The sequence below is a fragment of the Motacilla alba genome, chromosome 2, assembly GCF_015832195.1.
Source record: "Motacilla alba alba isolate MOTALB_02 chromosome 2, Motacilla_alba_V1.0_pri, whole genome shotgun sequence".
Classification (NCBI taxonomy): domain Eukaryota; kingdom Metazoa; phylum Chordata; class Aves; order Passeriformes; family Motacillidae; genus Motacilla; species Motacilla alba.
In genome coordinates, this window is record NC_052017.1 from 5,436,289 (window position 1) to 5,454,451 (window position 18,163).

Sequence of the window (18,163 nt, forward strand, 5' to 3'; positions counted from 1 at the left end):
TGGCAGGAGGGTTGGACTGGGTGATCTCCAGAGGATCCTTCCATTCCAGACAATTCAGTGATTCTGTGATAGTCCAACCCCTCAGCAATGACCAGGGACATTTTCAACCAGACTAGATTGCTCAGAGCCCTGTCCAACCTGACCTTGAATGTTTTCAGGGATGGGGCATCCACCACTTCTCTGGGCAACCTGTGCCAGTACCTCACCACCCTCACTGTAAAACATTTCTTCCTTATATCTAATTTACATCAACCTTTTCTTGGTTTTAAACCATTCTTCCTTGTCCTATCTCAACAGGCCCTGTTAAAAAGTTTGTCCTCATCTTTCTGACAAGTCCCCTTTAGGGACTGGAAGGTCACCAGAAGATTTCTCCAGAACAGTATCTTCTCCAGGCTGAAGATTGTGGTATGGGGTTGGCTTTAGTCAATATAGGGTGATGTTACATTGGGTTTCTTTTCAGGAAAACCACCAGCCTGGTTATTACTATTTTTCCCTCCCAAATGCCCGATAATGTTCGTTATTTGCCTCGTATCTGTCCAAACGAAGCACTTTCAACCCAGCACCAAGCCAGAGGCAATTTTCTGAAAAACAGGATTAGTGTAGCAACGGAAAAAGATCAGAATTTAAGGATTTCATGCTCACACCATCACTTTACTGCAGGCAGCTTTCCAGGAGAGGTCTGGCCATGCTTCAGTGTGTGGCTGAGGGCATCTTCATACCTCATGTGAGGATTACAGACCTCAGTGTGGTGCTATGAGTACAGGGAACTCAGGCTTTTTTTTTTTTTTTTTTTTTTTTAAATTTTTATCTTTTTCCTGGTCAAGTTCCCCTGCCTTTGGCTTCTGGCAGTTGAAGTACATTGCTGCACTGCCTTGATACAGCTTCCCATGCACGTATTGCCCTGTGTGAACAGTTCTTTGCTAGGAGTGATAAGCAGTGTTACCACAGTGCTACAAGAGGCAACACACTCAAAAGGGAAATTAAATAATAAGCATAATCATAATAATAATTATAATAATAATTATAATAATTATAATTATAATTATAATAATAATAGGACAGAGATGTTGTGGATGTCTCATCTCTGGAGGTGTTCAAGGCCAGGTTGGATGGGGCTTGGAGCAACCTGGTCTAGTGGAAGGTGTCCCTTAGCAGGGGAGTTGGAACTGGATGATCTTTAAAAGTCTCTTCCAACCCAGACCATTCTATGGTTCTGTGAATTTGAGATAAATCCCACTTCTCTTTGGAACTGTTTGCAAGTGATGGGTAGTAGAGGCAGGCCTCTGCTTTGCCTCTGCAGGGACTTTTAAGGGACTTTGGATAGCAGAAATGCCAGTGAAACACTAAAGACACTCATCTACAAAGAAGGAAATCCTCCAGCTAGATGCCAAAGACAAATAACAATGAGTTTTAATGTCACACCAATGAGGGAAACAGTTATTTGTAATTTACTGTTTATTTTCATATACAAAAAGATAAACTTGAAATAGTTCTTTCTAGGTTTTTTTCCTCCTATCTGTTGGGGTGTAGCTGCTTCACACAGGGCAAATACTACATTCATACTGGTTTATTCGGACACCAGTGCAAAGCTGAAGCAGCAAAACTCCAACTTGGCAGATCTAATTTCAAACTTGAGACTCTTTCTAAAATACCACAGTAAAAAGGAACAAAGATCCACTGCAAATTCATGAACTATGATACAATGTTCTTTCCAAAATGTCTTCATTTCATAACTGCAATACAATGGATGTCTGCATTAGGCCATTTTATACATACATTTTATATATGTATACTTCTGCAGAATATATATATATATAAAATGTACCTATATGAAAATCAGCACACTTCAATCCAAAAGGGGTTACAGCAACGAGCTTAACTCTCTATACTTTTTTTCTTTAACAGGATACTTTAGTATAACTTTTGTTAACTCAGTAGTACAAGCTATCTCTGTTCTACATTTTTATAGCTACAAGAGTGAAATATAACCTACAACATTTACATTTCACATATCTTGGTATACAAACAGTACTTAGTGAATTTGAGCCAAGGACCAAAAGACTCTTTAAAAATTATTTCACCATCTGATAGAGCTTCCTGTAATTTACACTCAGTCTATTCTGCAATCTTCTAAATCATTTAATCTCATAGTTTGAGTTTAAATCCATTCCAACTGGAAATCCTGGAGAAACAGGTTACTGCAAACTCTTATGTATACTCTATATATACAAGTTAAGTAACACAGCGTAATAAGACTTAGCTATTTATCCTAAAACTGATATACACATATTCCACTACGCTAGACAAGTCTTAGGATTTTATTTTATTTCTTTAAATAAAGCACAAATTTTGAAGTAGCTGGTAAAACTTACAATAGGACGGTTATAAAATGACAAAATGGTTAGGGTGAGATTTCTTCCTGCTGGTGCCAAAACATTTTCTTGTGAGTTTTTGTACTATGCTGTGTTGTTTAACTGTATGCATCTAATGTTACATGCAGAAAGCTCTTTCCACAAGAATCGACATCAAACTGTACTTAAGTCAACTTTACAGTACAAAATTTGTCAAACTTAAGGACAAATGTGAAAATATTAACAGGTGAAAGATCAGGCTTTCAACTCTATCATGAGGATCATGCAGAATTCATAAGCAGATAGTTTGAACAGATTGACAATGGCATTGTGCAGGCTTATGGCATAGAATTGAGGCCAAAAATGTTACTTAGTTTGCAGTAACCACCTCCTTCCATCCTCACCCACTACGAGATTGATTTTTGCATCATAGTTATTCCATTGGAAGGCCAGCAGCATTGCAAAATACCTCCTCCTGGGAGATTTTAGTACTTTGATTTACCAGAGATAATAATCATCAACCATCAATAGCCATAGAAACATTAGGCAGTCAAGAAAAAAATAGGGAAATATCATGTTCTCTTCCTTTAGTAACAGTAAATTAATTACTATCCATTCATTACCAGTAATTAAATGAATTACTGGTAATGATAAATTCATTAGAATTTGGAAAGCTACAGGAAAGCTACTATGATGTCCAAGTAAAATACAAACTAATGTTGTATCAACTACATGGATACATTTTAAAAAAAAACCAAACAGACATTTGGGAGGGCAACACATAAAATAAAATGGTAATTTTAAAAATGGTCCCACTTTTATTTTTCCCCCAAAAACATAGCCTGAACATAATTCTCTTCAGCAAAGTACCATTAAGAAGTTGCTGTAGTTGAAGGTCTGATTTTACGAGTTGGTTCTTGGGAGTAGGTATTTGGAAAAGGAAAGGGCCAGACAGGTTCTAGGCCTTGCCAACATATTTTTTGTTATCCACAAAGTTGCTAAACCCACTTTCCAAAGCCATGAGATGCTCCAATCTCCTCCTCCTCTGTCACGGCTGGATTTTTGGTTTCAATTGTTTTTTATTTTGGAGTTTATTTTGCTGTTTTAACAAATGTGGCAATGCAGAGATGCCAGTGACTACTGAATTAGGATTTTAATTGACTAGGATGGTTACTGGTTAAACTTCAGTTCCTCAAAACACTGGAAAATTGAATGAAGTATGGCCTTCCTTGTCACAAAACCAGAAGCTATGGAATTTTCCTAGAACATGTCTGAGTTTTGCAATACCAACCTTATTGGAATGTTATAAACTGAGTTTTTGTTTATTTTAACAACTGGAAAGACTAAGAGGCTTCTGCTTCAAAATGGGCCAAAAATGCAGAAGTAGTATTTTATTCACATCATCTGCCCCATCAAAATACTGAAATAAAAGGCTAATAAAGGAAGCACTTTTCAGAAAACACTTTTTCTTTGTAGATATCCAGCACAATGCCATTATAGAGCTTCAGAAAAGCCCTTTTGGTTTCAATGTTGGAATACAAAATAAGTTTTGCTTTTTTCCTTCAGTCCTTGGGGATCACTTTCCATTTACATATATATATCATATATACACATGTATATATGTATATGATACATATATATAAACACCCACATAGAGCAAGGTTCCTGTTTGTGTATGTTACAATATTGTAGTATCAAGGAGAATCCAGATAGCAACACTGTTTAACATGAGGTTTGAGGTAATTGGTTCTTGAAATACTTGGATCACAGACTGCATCCAGAAATGACAGCTGGGCAATGAAAAGTGTTTTTTTTTCAGACAGAGATAAAAAAAATAAACTAGTAAAAGAAAAAGAAAGCTTACAGCAGTTGCTTTTACATGGAAAAATAAAGGCACAACAGAATAGCATTACATGTCAGAACAGCCGGATGGACATAACACAAGTATGATCTCTTTCTGTGGAAGTGTCCTGACAAAAAGCATTGCTGCTTATTCCATAGGCTACTACTTCAGTCAGGGAACTGAGCATCACCCTAAAACAAGTCATGGAAAAGGAAGTCCCATGTAAATAAGGGACCAGGTGTGCTTAGAAAGTGTTCCAGGAACACACACACACACACACTCGTGGTCACACAGGGTTGGATGGAAACCCTCCTCCTGGTTTCCACAGGGCTAGGACTTCACCAGAACACAGCTGAGGGACTGAGCAATTGCAGGAGTCGGCTTGAATTAGTGAGCACTAATGGCAAAAGGCACACTGTCAAACCAGCTCCAAGGCAGTGCCATGTGTTGTTTGGTTTAAAGCTTTTTTCAGTACCTCTCACCCACTGTGCTATCGTGGCTGAGAGGACTAAAAAGACTGGAGTGAATTTTAAGTCCAAAGGAAAATTAGGTTACACCCCCCTGGCTTCCCCCTTTCTTTTCTTTAATAGTTGTAGAATACCTTGGATTGCTTACACAGATTTGGGAAGCTCTTTCTCTTAGTAGGACCTTGGACATGACAGCGCTCCTTTTCTTTAATGCCTCCAACACAGACTATTAAATCTGATTTTGGGAACGCAGAGCACATAGCTGTGTGCTCTGGTGAAGCCTGATTAGTTGTGCCACTTCAGAGAGAAGGAATTTCTAGGAACTGGTTTTATCAGGATTCCACTGGCAGCAGCTCCTTACAGATCATATTGTCAGTGCAGCAGACACAGCTGCCGTGAGCGGATACGGCAGCGAGCGAGATCAGCCCGGCTGTTTGGCCTCGGTAAATTCTTACCACCCTGACTTCACAACTCACTGCAGCACCACAGCATATGCCAAAAGACACTCTGCCCACACGTGGCTACTCGCATGAACACGGGAAAAAACTCCTCCTGGGTTAACTGAAGATGGCCACAGAAAAGCAATGAGCATCTTTGCAGAAGGGATGTGACATGCAAGATAACCTAAACATATACTCAGTGCCATCCTCAAAGCATGTCCAAGTACATCCAAACTTGCTCCTCAAACTGTTTTCAGGCTACACTTGTTCTATCTTCTAGACTTTGATGTAGTGCACACTTAATTTAAACATTATATATATATTTCTTTATTTATTTGCTGTGCATACACAGACCTTTCTCCCTTTTCCCTGCAGAAACATATTAGACATTACAAAAATAATTTGTGGTATAAAAGAATTCTCACACAATGTAGAATTTTTGTTTGTATATGTAACTAAAATATATATATATATATATTTCCAAAAGTAAAAAAGTCAAAATGTCCTTATTTTCCTCTATTATATAGTCTATTTTATTTACAATGTTACCAAACAATATCCTGTATGTAAAAGTGACAAAAGCTTGTGGGACACTTCCTGCTTAGCAACTTCCCAAGCAGAGTGTGGCTTGAAGAGGACTGCAACAACAGCACTGTCACACCTTATCACCCAGCACCTTCCTCTGCAGTGCGAGTTCCTTCCATGCTAAGTGAAACCAAACCTTTTCCGTGCAAAACAGGGCAAGCTCTGCCTGGAAGGTTGTACAAGAGGAATAAAATGTTTCAGTGCTGCGATGTTAAGGGGGATCAGGATTCCCAACAGCCAGGCCTGACCCAGCCAGCCTGGAAATGTCTGCTTCCACTGAAACCACTGACTTCAAGCGGGAACAGCAGGGAGTCAGGAGACCCAAGGAAAACACAGGGGAGTTACTGGGGGGCACTCACAGACCTTCTCTTCAAAACAAAGACCTCTGCACTTACATAGGTGTAACTGTCTAGCACATAAAGATATTCTGTAAGAGAATTTCAGCAGAATAAAAAGTGGGTTACTTTTGTCTTAAATAGAGACTTCTTAAAGATCCGGACCAGCTAAAATCTTTAATCATAATGAATAGGCCAGGTACTACTTAACTGATGGTTAGACTGGTTTATAGCCATCTCTTATAAAATGCATGTATATTTCAATATAAGCAATATACAATTTCCAGCCTTGCTGTATTAATGCAATTTCATCAGCAAGTCACAGTTCTACTACCTCAAAAAAACCACCCCAGTTTTAGTTCCTCTGGTATTTCCAGTTGAAAAATGTGGAGTCAAATTTTCTTCACCTAGGAAACCAGCCCAGCCAGTGAAATAAATTCATAAAAGGGAGTTCCACCAGAGAGATGGGGAATCCTGGCTCCTAAAGTCAAGAATTTTTACTCAGGATATTCAGTGTTAATAGTCACCTAAGAACTTCCATGTGAGGGAGGAAGGTGACCGATAAAATTCTGCAGCCAAATTTTTGAAGAGCTGCTTCCTCTAAGTCTGAATGGGAAGTAAAATTCAGCACTTGGGAAGTAACATAAGAGGTGTTGTCACTGTCTTATTCAAGGGAGTGTTAAAAGGAAAAGAGCTGCAGTTGCTTATGACAGCTACACCTATGGATGTGCCCAATTCCTGACTTGGAAAAAGCTTCTGCAGTATCAAACAGAACCAAAATCATGTTGTCAATGAGTTCAAATGGATTAGAGGTGAGGAAATTACTTGCTTAACAGCTCAGCTATTGAAAGACCAACAAGTTAATCAGAGCTTGTCTTTGTTAATAAAATAAATAAATACCAGTTTACAAAACACCTTTTCCAAATCGGTACACATTAAAAGTTCAGGATTTCCTTCTATGCTGCAATAGCAAGACACACGTACCTACATACACATAAAACTTGTTACCCAGCACACACCCAATTTGGAAATTCTTTTTCCAATCAGTTTCTGAATCCTGCTGACAAGATGATCTATAAGGAACCATTACACCAGGAAGATGTAACACTTTACAATCAACATTCGGTCAAGGTTTGTACGGTCGTGCAGTTCCCCGCAGTAAGATAAGCTACATGTGAGAATTTGTGTTTATGCTTTCTCAAAAGAGAAGATTTCAGACACTGTTTAATAGGCTATTAAAATAATATGGCACTTTCAATAAATACTTTAAAGCTTCGTAAAGAAATCAGGATAAAAAAGCAACTGCTGTAATGAGCCTGTTTTAGCTATAATACGTAATGCTGAAGGAAAAAATCCAGAAGAGCAAACAGATATTAACAGTTAAAAGACAGTACAGCTTTTTTCTTTCTGCAGCAAGAGGAACTGGCTCCCATTCCCTGGGGAAAGGGAGCAAGCCCACCTTGAAACAAGTATTCACTCAGTCTTAACTGCTCTACGCTCCACCCCAACCCTTACATCACTTCACTTCTAAGACATAGTCACATTTTCATATAAATCTCAGTGCAGAAATGTATTAAACATGAAAAATACTGATCCTGCAAACATTTACAACCACACTTAACATTAAGTGAGTGCCTAATGTCATGACACCAGAAGAGCTACCTACACCCTCAATGCTAAGCATAGGTATGTTGCAGCATCAGGCCCAAGGGTGCCAATGGCCACCAGGGACATTGGCTGGGTCAAAACGGTATCATTCTGTCTGGTTTTGTCAAGGTTTTCTCAACAGAAGCACATCAAGGAACAGAAACTTTCAAACCTACACACGGAAACACAGTTACATGTGTGTACATACTAATATGCAATATACATTCAGTAACTTGAAAGAATAGGTTAAGACTTTATTCAGATAGACAAATTAAGGCAATTCTCTTAACGTCTCTTCAAGATAAAGGACCATGTCCTCATTTGTGACCTCTAGGTTTTAAAGCTATACTTTTCAAGAAATATATTTCAATTTTTTTTTAATATTTTCTCCAATTAGCAGTTTCGTTTGCTTAATAAATTATGTCTGTGCAAGAGTGCACACTGATAATTTGGCAGTGGAGAGAAGTCCAATTCATTTATATATAATACAGACTTTTTACATTTCCATTACAGGGTGATTAGTTTAGGACTGCATTTTGGCTTAACACAAAGAAAAATTTAGAAGATCTGGCCATCCAATGGACATAACTTTGTCAGTCTAGCAAGACACAGAATTCATGTTATAGTCAAAGTAAAAAAAAAAAAGAAAAAAAAAAAGAAAAAATTTAAAAAGAAATAAAAAGAAAAAGGAAAAGGAAAAAAAAATGATGTACTGTCCTTTCACTAAAACAGACCAAAAAAAAGAAACAAAACAACACAGAATGGAAACAGCCTTCACAAATAAGAGTGAATAATGCCCAGGTACCTTATATAGGCAGTTATTCCACAACTGTATACAGTTATTTACAATGGTGCTTTATTAAACAAAACAACAAAAAAATGGTAGCACTTCCTAAAAGATTTTGGAACTTTTTTTCTTTTTTTAATTTTTTTAAAACTCCCTTGTCATAAAAGCCAACTTACATTAAAATATACTTACTACAAGACAACACAACTAACAAAATATATAATAAAACTCATACAAGTAGAAAATTCTGAGGTATTTCTGGTTTGAGGTGGTCTGTGGTCATGAAGTTTTTAATTTTTTTTCAGTTTAAACCTCGGAAGCCACGTAACGTGTGTGTGTGTATGTTTTGTGTTTGGTTTTTTTTTTTAAGTTTTTTCTTTTTTTAAACATTGCATGTTTTGCAAATTAAAAAAATATTTCAATGTTGAATCAGCAGCATTAGGAACATTCACTGACTAGAGCGAGTTTATGGCATAATAAGAGTAACGGTATTTTCGAATATGCACCACTTTAAGACAAAAGAGTTTCATCACAGAGTAAGGAGAAAGCAGCGTCAAAGAAACCAGTGGGAGAGGTGCTGTGGGTATCACTGCTGCTGCTGAGCCGCCTCAGCTCCCTGCAGCCAGGCAGCTCTCAGGCTTCTCAGATGCTACAGGAGCCAGCTGCCTCCATTCCCTCCCCCAGTCCCAAATTAATAAAGAAAAAAAATTATATAACCATTTTTCACCCTTTTCCTCTTTCCACCATCTGCACCGTTAGCTTGGGCTGAGAGATAATCAACCCAAGGCCAAATTTTCTCAGCTGACTCACACTTAAAATGAGATGCAAAAATTTTCTCATCTTCCAGTGTTTTACCAAAGTGCTTCTGAAATCACACTTCCCCACCTGTCCTGATGACATTGAAAGCATCCTTCCTACCTGGAATTGAAAAATAAAAGTTATAGTCCTGCTTTGTTCTTTTATTGCCCAACCCCAGACTCTGGAGGAAGAACGCAAGCCTGCCTTCCAACCACTGCCTCTTTAACTCCGCTTTCTCCATACGCTGCAGCCGTAAATACTCTGCCCAGAAATGTCCTTCCCCTCCTCTAATGGTTACCTGAGAAGTAGCTCCATAGCAAATGATGTTTCCCCAAATGCTGCCAAGTCCAACGTCACTCTCCCCACCCCTATTCTACGCTCCCCCCTTCAATTATACCATCAAGAATTAACATTCTCTGCCCAGTTACTTTTTTTTCCCATGTTACAATGACACCCGTTAGATCCGTAAAAGACACATCTGCTGTTTTTTTCTGAAGCTCACTTCCAAAAAAAATTTAAAAAAATAAAAAAGGAACTGAACCCAAAACCAACATGGGGAAAAAATGCTTTTGAGGAAGGTATATTCTTTACATAACAGTCTTAAGTTTCCTCCACAGTTTGCAGCATTGCGTTTTCGAAGGTGGTAGGTGGTTTTCCTTTATGTCACATAAGCTTTATGTCACAGATGCTCCGCTCAGAAGACAAACTGATAAAGAGAAACCCAGAAAACTGAATAAAATAAAAACAACTGAAGTGAGTTTGTTGAGGTTCTGAGGTACCTGCACCTTTTCTGCATTCATTAGTCGGCACCTGAATGCTTGCTGAAATGTCCATTTTTTTTAATACAGTAGAGCAATGTGCTGGTAAAATTGATCCAATCCAAAAAAATAATAATAATAATAATAACAATAATAATAAAAAGTCAAGATAAAATAGCAGCTGCATTCATGGGTTTGTTGAATTTTTGTGATTTTGTTTTTTTTTTGTACTTTTTTTTTTCTTTAAACTCTTTTCCTTGTCGGTTTTTTTTGTTTGTTTGTTTTAAATCCACTGAGTCTGGAAAGACAAGAGCGAACCAGGAGCCAGGACTCAGATACTAGACTCTTTGGGTGGCAAGTCCACGTTGGTGACGGACGTCACGATGGAGACGAGGCAGTCCGAGGTAGTGCCGTTGACGGATTTGCGGATCTGCGCGATGCGCTCCTCGACGCAGCCGGCCGAGAGCCGCGCCTCCGCGTCGTGGTCCCAGCACTCTTCGATGGTCACGCAGAGCTGCGCCAGGCCCTGCGGACAGCAACGGCGAGAAAACACCTTCAGCAAGGTCACCTGCCCTGGGGGAGGCTGCTAGAACCTGGGCACTGAAAATTTTAAACTTTCTGTACTAACAAACGCTAACCCTCTAAGAAAACGCTGCATTTAGCCTTCAGCCATAGAGAAAACATCCAAAATTAAATGATAGAACTAAGATTATAAGTGTGCAGTTTAAATAAAAATGTGTAAATCACATAATAAAAAGCTTAAAGCTTTAAAATATAATAATGCATATAAAACAAAATAGAAGTTTTAAAACAGAAACTAGTCCTTCTTTACCTTCTTCACCTTCTTCTTCATAAGTTTAAGTAATATTGTGTAATTAAATTAAAAAATCAACATTACAAAACACAAGTAATTAGCTATTAAGTTAAAAATAATTTAAGTAACACTTCTTAAACAGTTTACCCTTAAAAAACCTAATAATAAAAGAAATACAACTCCATTTTTTACCTTATTAGTAAAATACTATAAAACTCACAACTTATGAAACTATAATATAAATAAAAACTAATAAACATCTAAATCCAAACAAAAAATACCATCTCACAATTTAATCCCAACCTCAACAAAGAAAAAACAAAAAAATCAACATTAGTGGCACCCCGTGTGAGGATCAAACTCACAACCAAAGGATTGCCAAAGTGATTTTTGCTTTTGTATTTCCTTCACACATGTTCGTAGCTCTGTAGACTATTGCTGTATAGTTATATAGCTGCTAGCTAGCTCCAGCACTTTTCCTACCCTGACAGGCAGAAAGACAAAAAACATTCCAAAGGCTCCTATCCTACCTTGTGTTTTCTTGAGAACCAAGGATGAGCTACCCTCCCAAGCCACTTTTTCATTAAAAAAGTGCAGCTGTTACCAACTGAGGGGCTCAAAAGAGGTTGAACCAAGAGGGAGAATTGCTTCATCATCTGTGTTTCTAATTGGGGATTCTTGTTAGTTATGCTAATCAGCTAAACTTATAAAGGTGCATTCGCCCTGTGTGGGGTGGGCATTTTTCTACATCTGCCCTTGGAGGCCTCCAATCAAAGACCAGTATTTATATTACCTCCTGTGCTAATATTGACTCAAAAGTGTGTTGTTTTATTTCTATATCTTTAAGGCATCATGGGCACCACCTTGTCAGTGGGTGGAGAGATCCACTCAACACAACCAATGCTCTAAAATACCCCTACAAGTATTTTTTCCACAGTATGCCAACTACAATGAGATAAGCTTCAAAAATTACTTTAAATATTTGTTTTTGTGGTTCTTTTTAAGCATCTGCTTTCTAAGGCTTGGTCGCATTCTGCCCCAAAAGTGCTTTTTTTAATATCAAAATAAATCCCAAGATTCAGCTTCAGTTGAAGCTTTAAAAGACGAGTATTAAGATTCCCATGATGAAACTGTGAGAGCTGGCAGCACTGTATCAGTTACTATGAAACCATTTGCTTTGTTTGCAATCACTTCTCTCAATATCCCCAAAAAACCTGAATTCAACAGTGTTTGAAGAATGTAGCTCTTATTTGAGCCCTCATTTGAAGTGGAACACTCTTTTTTTTTTTTTTTTTTTTTTTTTTTTTTACAATCTACAGCTCTCCCTAACTTCTGGGAAATGAGTTAGTACACCTGGGTCTAGCAAAATCTGTAGCAGTTTGGGCAAAATACAAAATAGAGGCATTTGACTTCTTACTGAAGCCCAGTGAGATGTCATCATCTCTTATCTTCCTGATCTAAGGATAATCAGGTCTTTTATTAAAAACGTGAGCCTGAAATGAACCACCTCTGGGAAACCCACACTGCATTTTGCTTCATTGTCTGCTTGCTTTCACATCTAATTAATTTTTCCTGCATAAACTGCTCCAAGTTTTGCATGATATCCAGCTTGTGAGGAGTCTGTTTCCAATGGTATGGATGGTTTCCTTTTTCTTAATGAAAGGACTTCATTTTCCATTCTTTCACCATATTAAAGGAGCCCTACTAAAGCACCACACGCTCCACATTCAGCACTAGCTGATTATTCAGCTTGTTTACCCTCTAAAAACGAGAGATAAAAAGAAAAGGGAACACAAAGGTGTTGAGCAGCCCCTCGTTCTCCAGAGCTGACTCTGGCTAACACTGGGAATGCATAACCACATCCCTCATTCCCAGCACACAGAAAAATGTTTTCCACTGTTAACCAGGAGGGACGTACGGGATGTTTTAGCCAGTGATCCTTGAACACGGGGCGCATCTTCTTGTGAACCACCACTTCTTGCAGGTCCTCCAGGGATGGGTGCTGACCTATTTCTTCTTCAAAAGGCAGCATGTATTCATCCACTGGACCTATGGTGCACACAGAGAATCAGGTTAGGGTAAGAATGGCCTCTGCAGAGACCCAGCATCCCCATGCATGAGCGAGCTGCAGCTCTGGAGCAACCTCAACCCACTGCAACAAAGCCTGGCGTTCACATGTCACTGCAGACAAATGTGATTTACATTCCTCCTGCACAATGGTCTTTGCTGCCCCTGCTGCTTGTCTGGCCGTGCATTTTCCACCTCGCCGAGTTACGAATCCGAACTCTCAGCCAGGCCTCCAGACCCCACCATTTCCTTGAGGGAGTTTGCCAGGTAATCCGTGATTTATTTTAATATAAAGAGCAGATCAACTCATCCTCCCCACATTTTAACACAACAATTCAACACGCAATAACCTAGAGAAAGATTTCAGCATGAGCATAACTTCATTTTAGCACTGACTAACAAGGTCAAGTATATACAACACATAATTTCTTGCTTTGTGATCTGGTTTGTTCATAGGTTTCAGTCAGCCCTGACACACTGGAGCCAGATGCAGTTGTCCCAAGTACTGGCTCCTAAATGTGAAATGATTTCTGAACGTTTTACTTATACCAGTTATGGCTGTGAACTGCCCAGGGCCACGGGAATGAGACAACTGTTGTGAGTATCAGTGCAGATGCTGGATGATAGCAGCAACTTCTCCTTATTGAAACATCATTTGGCTTTTGGCAATGTGTAGATGCTCTCTCAGAAAAAGCAGCCCAGCTTAACTGATGGGCTTCTCAGGATGCTCCATGGCACCACTTATGGTTTCTCAGTAGCAAAAAATGACCTCTTTTCAGAGCAGAGATACCTCAAAAAAGTCTTTCCAGACTAAAATAAAAGAGCTGACCACTTCATCTGGTCATGAATTGTGACACCAACATTCTCTAAAGAATGAAATCACTAAAGTGGCTTATTGTTATTCTTGTTTACTCAGTGGCAGTCACTAAACCAAACTGAAACACTTACTCCAATCAGGGTCACTTATGACTTTCCTTTTCCTCCAAGAGGAACCCAGGCTGTGAAGAGCTGCACTGGTGATCTGCAAGCTAAGCGTGTTGTTTATACAACATCACTTCTGAGCTGAAGTGCAGATGAGGCTCATTGTAACTCCCTGTCATCCCAGAGGAAGCCTTCCCTCTGACTCAGTGGTGCTGTGTGTGGCACCTGGGGTATCTCAGCTGCCTGAATTGGTAGGAGATGACAGGAAAAATGAAAGTGGCTATTTGGGGCACCTCAGCAGAGAAGGGCAATTCCTATATGAATGATTTGTGTGCCACTGTTTTACCCTACTGTGCTCCCAGCTCCCTGCTCCTCCAGCATTTTACCTCATGAGACTGTGCATTTCTGAAGATGAGACATTCTATTACCACACACTTATGGGAGGCATTTTAACTACAATCACACTCTTCAGTCCTACTGTAATGCTAACAAAAACATTTCAAGTCTAGGTGAGGTGCTGTTGTTTTATAAACTTGATGTTCAGTTCAGAGCACCCATATGTAAACAAGAAGAAAAAAGTTGGAGGAAGCAGCCTTGGAGCTACTACAATGATGTGACTGCTTCCCTGTCCTGAACATGGCAAATGTCACTGAAGGACAGATGTGCTTATTGGACAGAAAAGATGGCCCACTTCACAGCATCATTTCAGGATTAAAAAAAAAAAGGAGAAAGGAGACACCATGAACTTCATACTTCTAGATCCTTCAGAAGAAAGTGAGATCCTCCAAAGCTGTAAATAAAACAACAAACCTAGCCCACTGCTGAGAGAGGCCTTGATCAGCAAAAAGATCAGTAACTAATGACTTATAATAGCAGGGAATTGGGCTTGCTGACCCAGGAAGATCCTTCCAGCCACGTGTTCCTGCTATAAGGTGCTTTCCATTCAGGCTACCCCACTGCCCTGCATAAGCAAGGTGACAGCCAGGCTGGCTGTGTGGCTCTTCTCAGGAGCCCAAGGCATGCCCTGGTCACAGGCAGAAATGTAGAGTGCCACTGAGAGCAGCACAGGGCAGGCTCAGGAGTAAAGGACACCCATCCTGTAGGGATCACCTTCTCCCTCTGAATTCTCAGCAATTTGCAAGGTGAAACCAACACAGTAAAAAGCACTTTGAGGTTGGAACACTTACAAAGGCTATTATATACAGAGAGTAACACCTTATGTCAAAAAAACAAAGGAAAAACAGGTTAGCTGCTTTTAATAAAAATATGCCATTGATTTTTTTTTTAACAGAGATAGATCCATTCTCTGGCCAATTAAACCACACTGAAAGAGAACCCTCCCCGGGGAAGAGAGGATCTTTATTCTTACCATCAACTGCTCTACATCTGGAGACTAGCTCCCACAACACCAGTCCCATTGCATACATGTCTATTCTCAGGAAGGCGTCTCGTTGGAAGTTGATTGCTCCCTCCAACACTTCAGGAGCCATGTACCTCCTTGTTCCCACCTACAGAGAAAAAACACAGCTCCAGTCACATTGCATTTGGGCCCCTCAGCCTCTGCTGGTTGGAGGTGAGTGACAGCTGGTTTCATTAGCCTGGAGGCCACTGCTGCTAAAGGTGCACCTTGCTTGAAAAACAAGCAAAGGGGAGCTGTTTCTTCTGACACTGATTCTCATTAAGATCACTCCAGTCCAGATAAGCAACATAAAGGAGGAAGCCAAAGTGCAAGGCTACATGTGTGATACTCATTCAGTGCACACTGCAGGTCTGCATCCTGCTGCATGTTGCTCTGGCAGAACACTCTGCATGAGAAAATGCTGGCTTTGGAGAGACACAGAACACCCTGAGGTCAAGTCTGGCTTGGTTATCTCAATTGTTGAAAGCTCAATCCTCTTTCACTCCAAAAAAAAAAACCCCACTCAACAAAAAACTCCAAATCCAAACAATCCTCCAAATAAACAAAAACAGAATAAAAAAAAAAAAAGAGAGAGAAAAAATAATATATCCTGAAATGTTAGGAAAAGGTGTTGTTTTGACCGCTTAGATAAAACAAGTCTCCTGCATCCACAGAATAGTAAAACATGAACCCTGGCTTGCCATGGTTTGGACCTCCTCTTGTTTTGAGGGAATAGGCATTATAGTGCCTCCATTGTTATGTTTAATGTAGGAGAGTAGACAGGACAGCAAGGGAAAAAGCACCTTTCTTGAGAATTGAAACACTTTGAAAAATTCCCTTTAAGGAAATTCTCATCTCTTCTTGCTGTTAGCTGAGGCAGTGGGATCAGAGTGAAGCCAGGATATGGAAAGATGTGCAAAATACTGGAAAAGTCAAGAAAAAGGGTGACAAAAATGAGGAAAGATGAGTAAGGCTAACCCAGAAGAGTGCTCATTCCTTTTGAGATAAAGTAAAAAAGGGAGACTGCATTGGAGATGGAAATTCAGAGAGTGCTGGAGGCACAAGGAGGGGATGATGGACTTGCTGTCCTGGCATGAGAGCAGAATGAGGGGATGCTTGCTACAACACAAAGGCAGAAAATTAAGAACCCATAAAATTGTAGTATATTGTTTACACAGTGTACAGCCAGCTGTGCCAAAGGTCAGCCAGCCAAGCAGCCAGCCTGGCTGAATTCTTAAAATTAAATCAATAATTTTAGGATTAATAATACTAGTATTGTGGTATCAGTATTAATATTTAGGAGCTTTAATATTTGTGTTAGGAGAAGTGGTATGTGCAGCAGACTCCAAAACTAAACACTTCTAAGATTCAGCTGGGCTGTCTTGCCTTGCTTTGGTCAAGAAAGGTTGGACCAGATGATTCTTGAGTGCCTCCCAACATGGTATTCTGTGATTCTGTGGATATTTATACTGAAGCAATAAAGAGACAATGAGCCCCGTGTCTGAAGGAGGAAGCCACCTGACCCCAGAGCTGGGGAGGACCTCACCTGCACAGCAATCAGAAAGTCTGAGCACCCTCCCCACTCACCCAGATTCAAGCAGCTCTCAGAATTTATGTCTGAGCACAAGTTTTTATGGAAAAAATACATATCTCAAAGAGAATTAAATGCATCTACACAAACTAGCCTCCACTCCAGAGAAGCTATGGCAAGGCCAACTTTCTATAAAGTTAAAGGTAATGATTACCTGTCCATGAGTGTCCCCTGGAGGTTTTCCAGGTTCAAACCGTACAGCCAGTCCAAAATCAGCTAGCACAGCTGTCAAGTCATTCTTCAGCAAGACATTTTTACTCTTGAAGTCCCTATGGACAAGGCAAGAAGTAAGTGAATGGTTTATCATGGCATGTGTCTAAATCACACTGCAGCACACACATTGTCTCTAGGCTCAGCAGCTCCCAGTAAGTCAGCTCCTTTCTTCCTTTCTCCCCCAGAATTCCAGCATGGCCAGTGCTGCAAACTTGGCTGCTCCTCACTGCCCTTGTCCCCAAAACATGACCAAGCAGCCCTGAGCTGACCAGCACAGAGTAAGCCAAACTCTTCAGTGAATTAGTCTCAAAGTAAAACCTGATCTGAAGGGACTCTTTTAATTAGAGCAATCTGTATATAAGGCACCATTTCTTGCTCCAAGCACCAGCTCTGGACCCCCATCTTCTGGGCCCTTCTCATTCCCAAGAACAAAACCAAGGCAGGTTAAGGGAGTAGATTACTCTTTATCCTAGTAAGGATGTTTGCTCCTATCTACAAAATCAGATCTTTCTGGAAATCAGCAGGTGCTGGTGAGACTCTCTCCACCCTGACTACATGCTTCAACAGACTTTTGCCATAGTCATCTATCAGCCTTCTGCTGTAATTGCTGGATTGATCTTCCCTGGAGAATTCAGAGGGTTGGAAGGCAAGCAGGGAAGGGGGTGAGGCCACACAGACACGCTGTCAGGGTCAGAGCAGGCGGCTGACAGGCAGGTGTAAGAATTTGCAGTAGAGATGGTGGCTCTGTGCTTGAAGGGGACATTTGTGTCAGTCCTGTGCTGCAGCAGGATCATTTCAGGGCAGCTCAGGTAAATCTGCAGGGGCTGGGAAGGGTGGGGGGTGGGGGAGATCACACTGAAATGCCGAACCAGTCGAGCCCTGTTCCCTGGGCTTCCTGCATTTTCATCTGAAAAGGAATGTTTGGCAATCTAATTAAATTACAGACCTTAGACAGCAGATGGCAATTGTCCTGTATGCTCAGCATTATAACTTCCCTATCATCAATTCACTCGGTGACCCTGCTGATTGCAGGACATTGCAGGCCTGCACAAAATAATTAATGAGGGCAGATACGATTGTTCTGCACTAGAGAGACCTGTCAAAATTCTTTGTGAAGAGAGAAACTGCTGGACCATAGAGAAGGGGC

At 40.1% G+C, this 18,163-nt stretch overlaps 1 protein-coding gene across 3 annotated transcripts in view; it reads right to left on the minus strand.

The window, feature by feature from the left end:
* Positions 1-1,437: 1,437 nt before the first annotated feature.
* The window catches only part of ACVR2B (activin A receptor type 2B), a 106,707-nt gene continuing 89,981 nt past the window's right edge, over positions 1,438-18,163 (minus strand). For all 3 annotated transcript variants that reach the window (XM_038127253.1, XM_038127252.1, XM_038127254.1), the window contains exons 8-11: positions 16,958-17,072; positions 15,183-15,321; positions 12,744-12,874; positions 1,438-10,537 (exon numbers count right to left, since the gene is read on the minus strand). In XM_038127253.1, the coding sequence (XP_037983181.1) occupies positions 10,343-10,537; positions 12,744-12,874; positions 15,183-15,321; positions 16,958-17,072 (580 nt within the window). In that variant the 3' untranslated portion in view covers positions 1,438-10,342. The remainder of the gene's footprint in view (positions 10,538-12,743; positions 12,875-15,182; positions 15,322-16,957; positions 17,073-18,163) is intronic.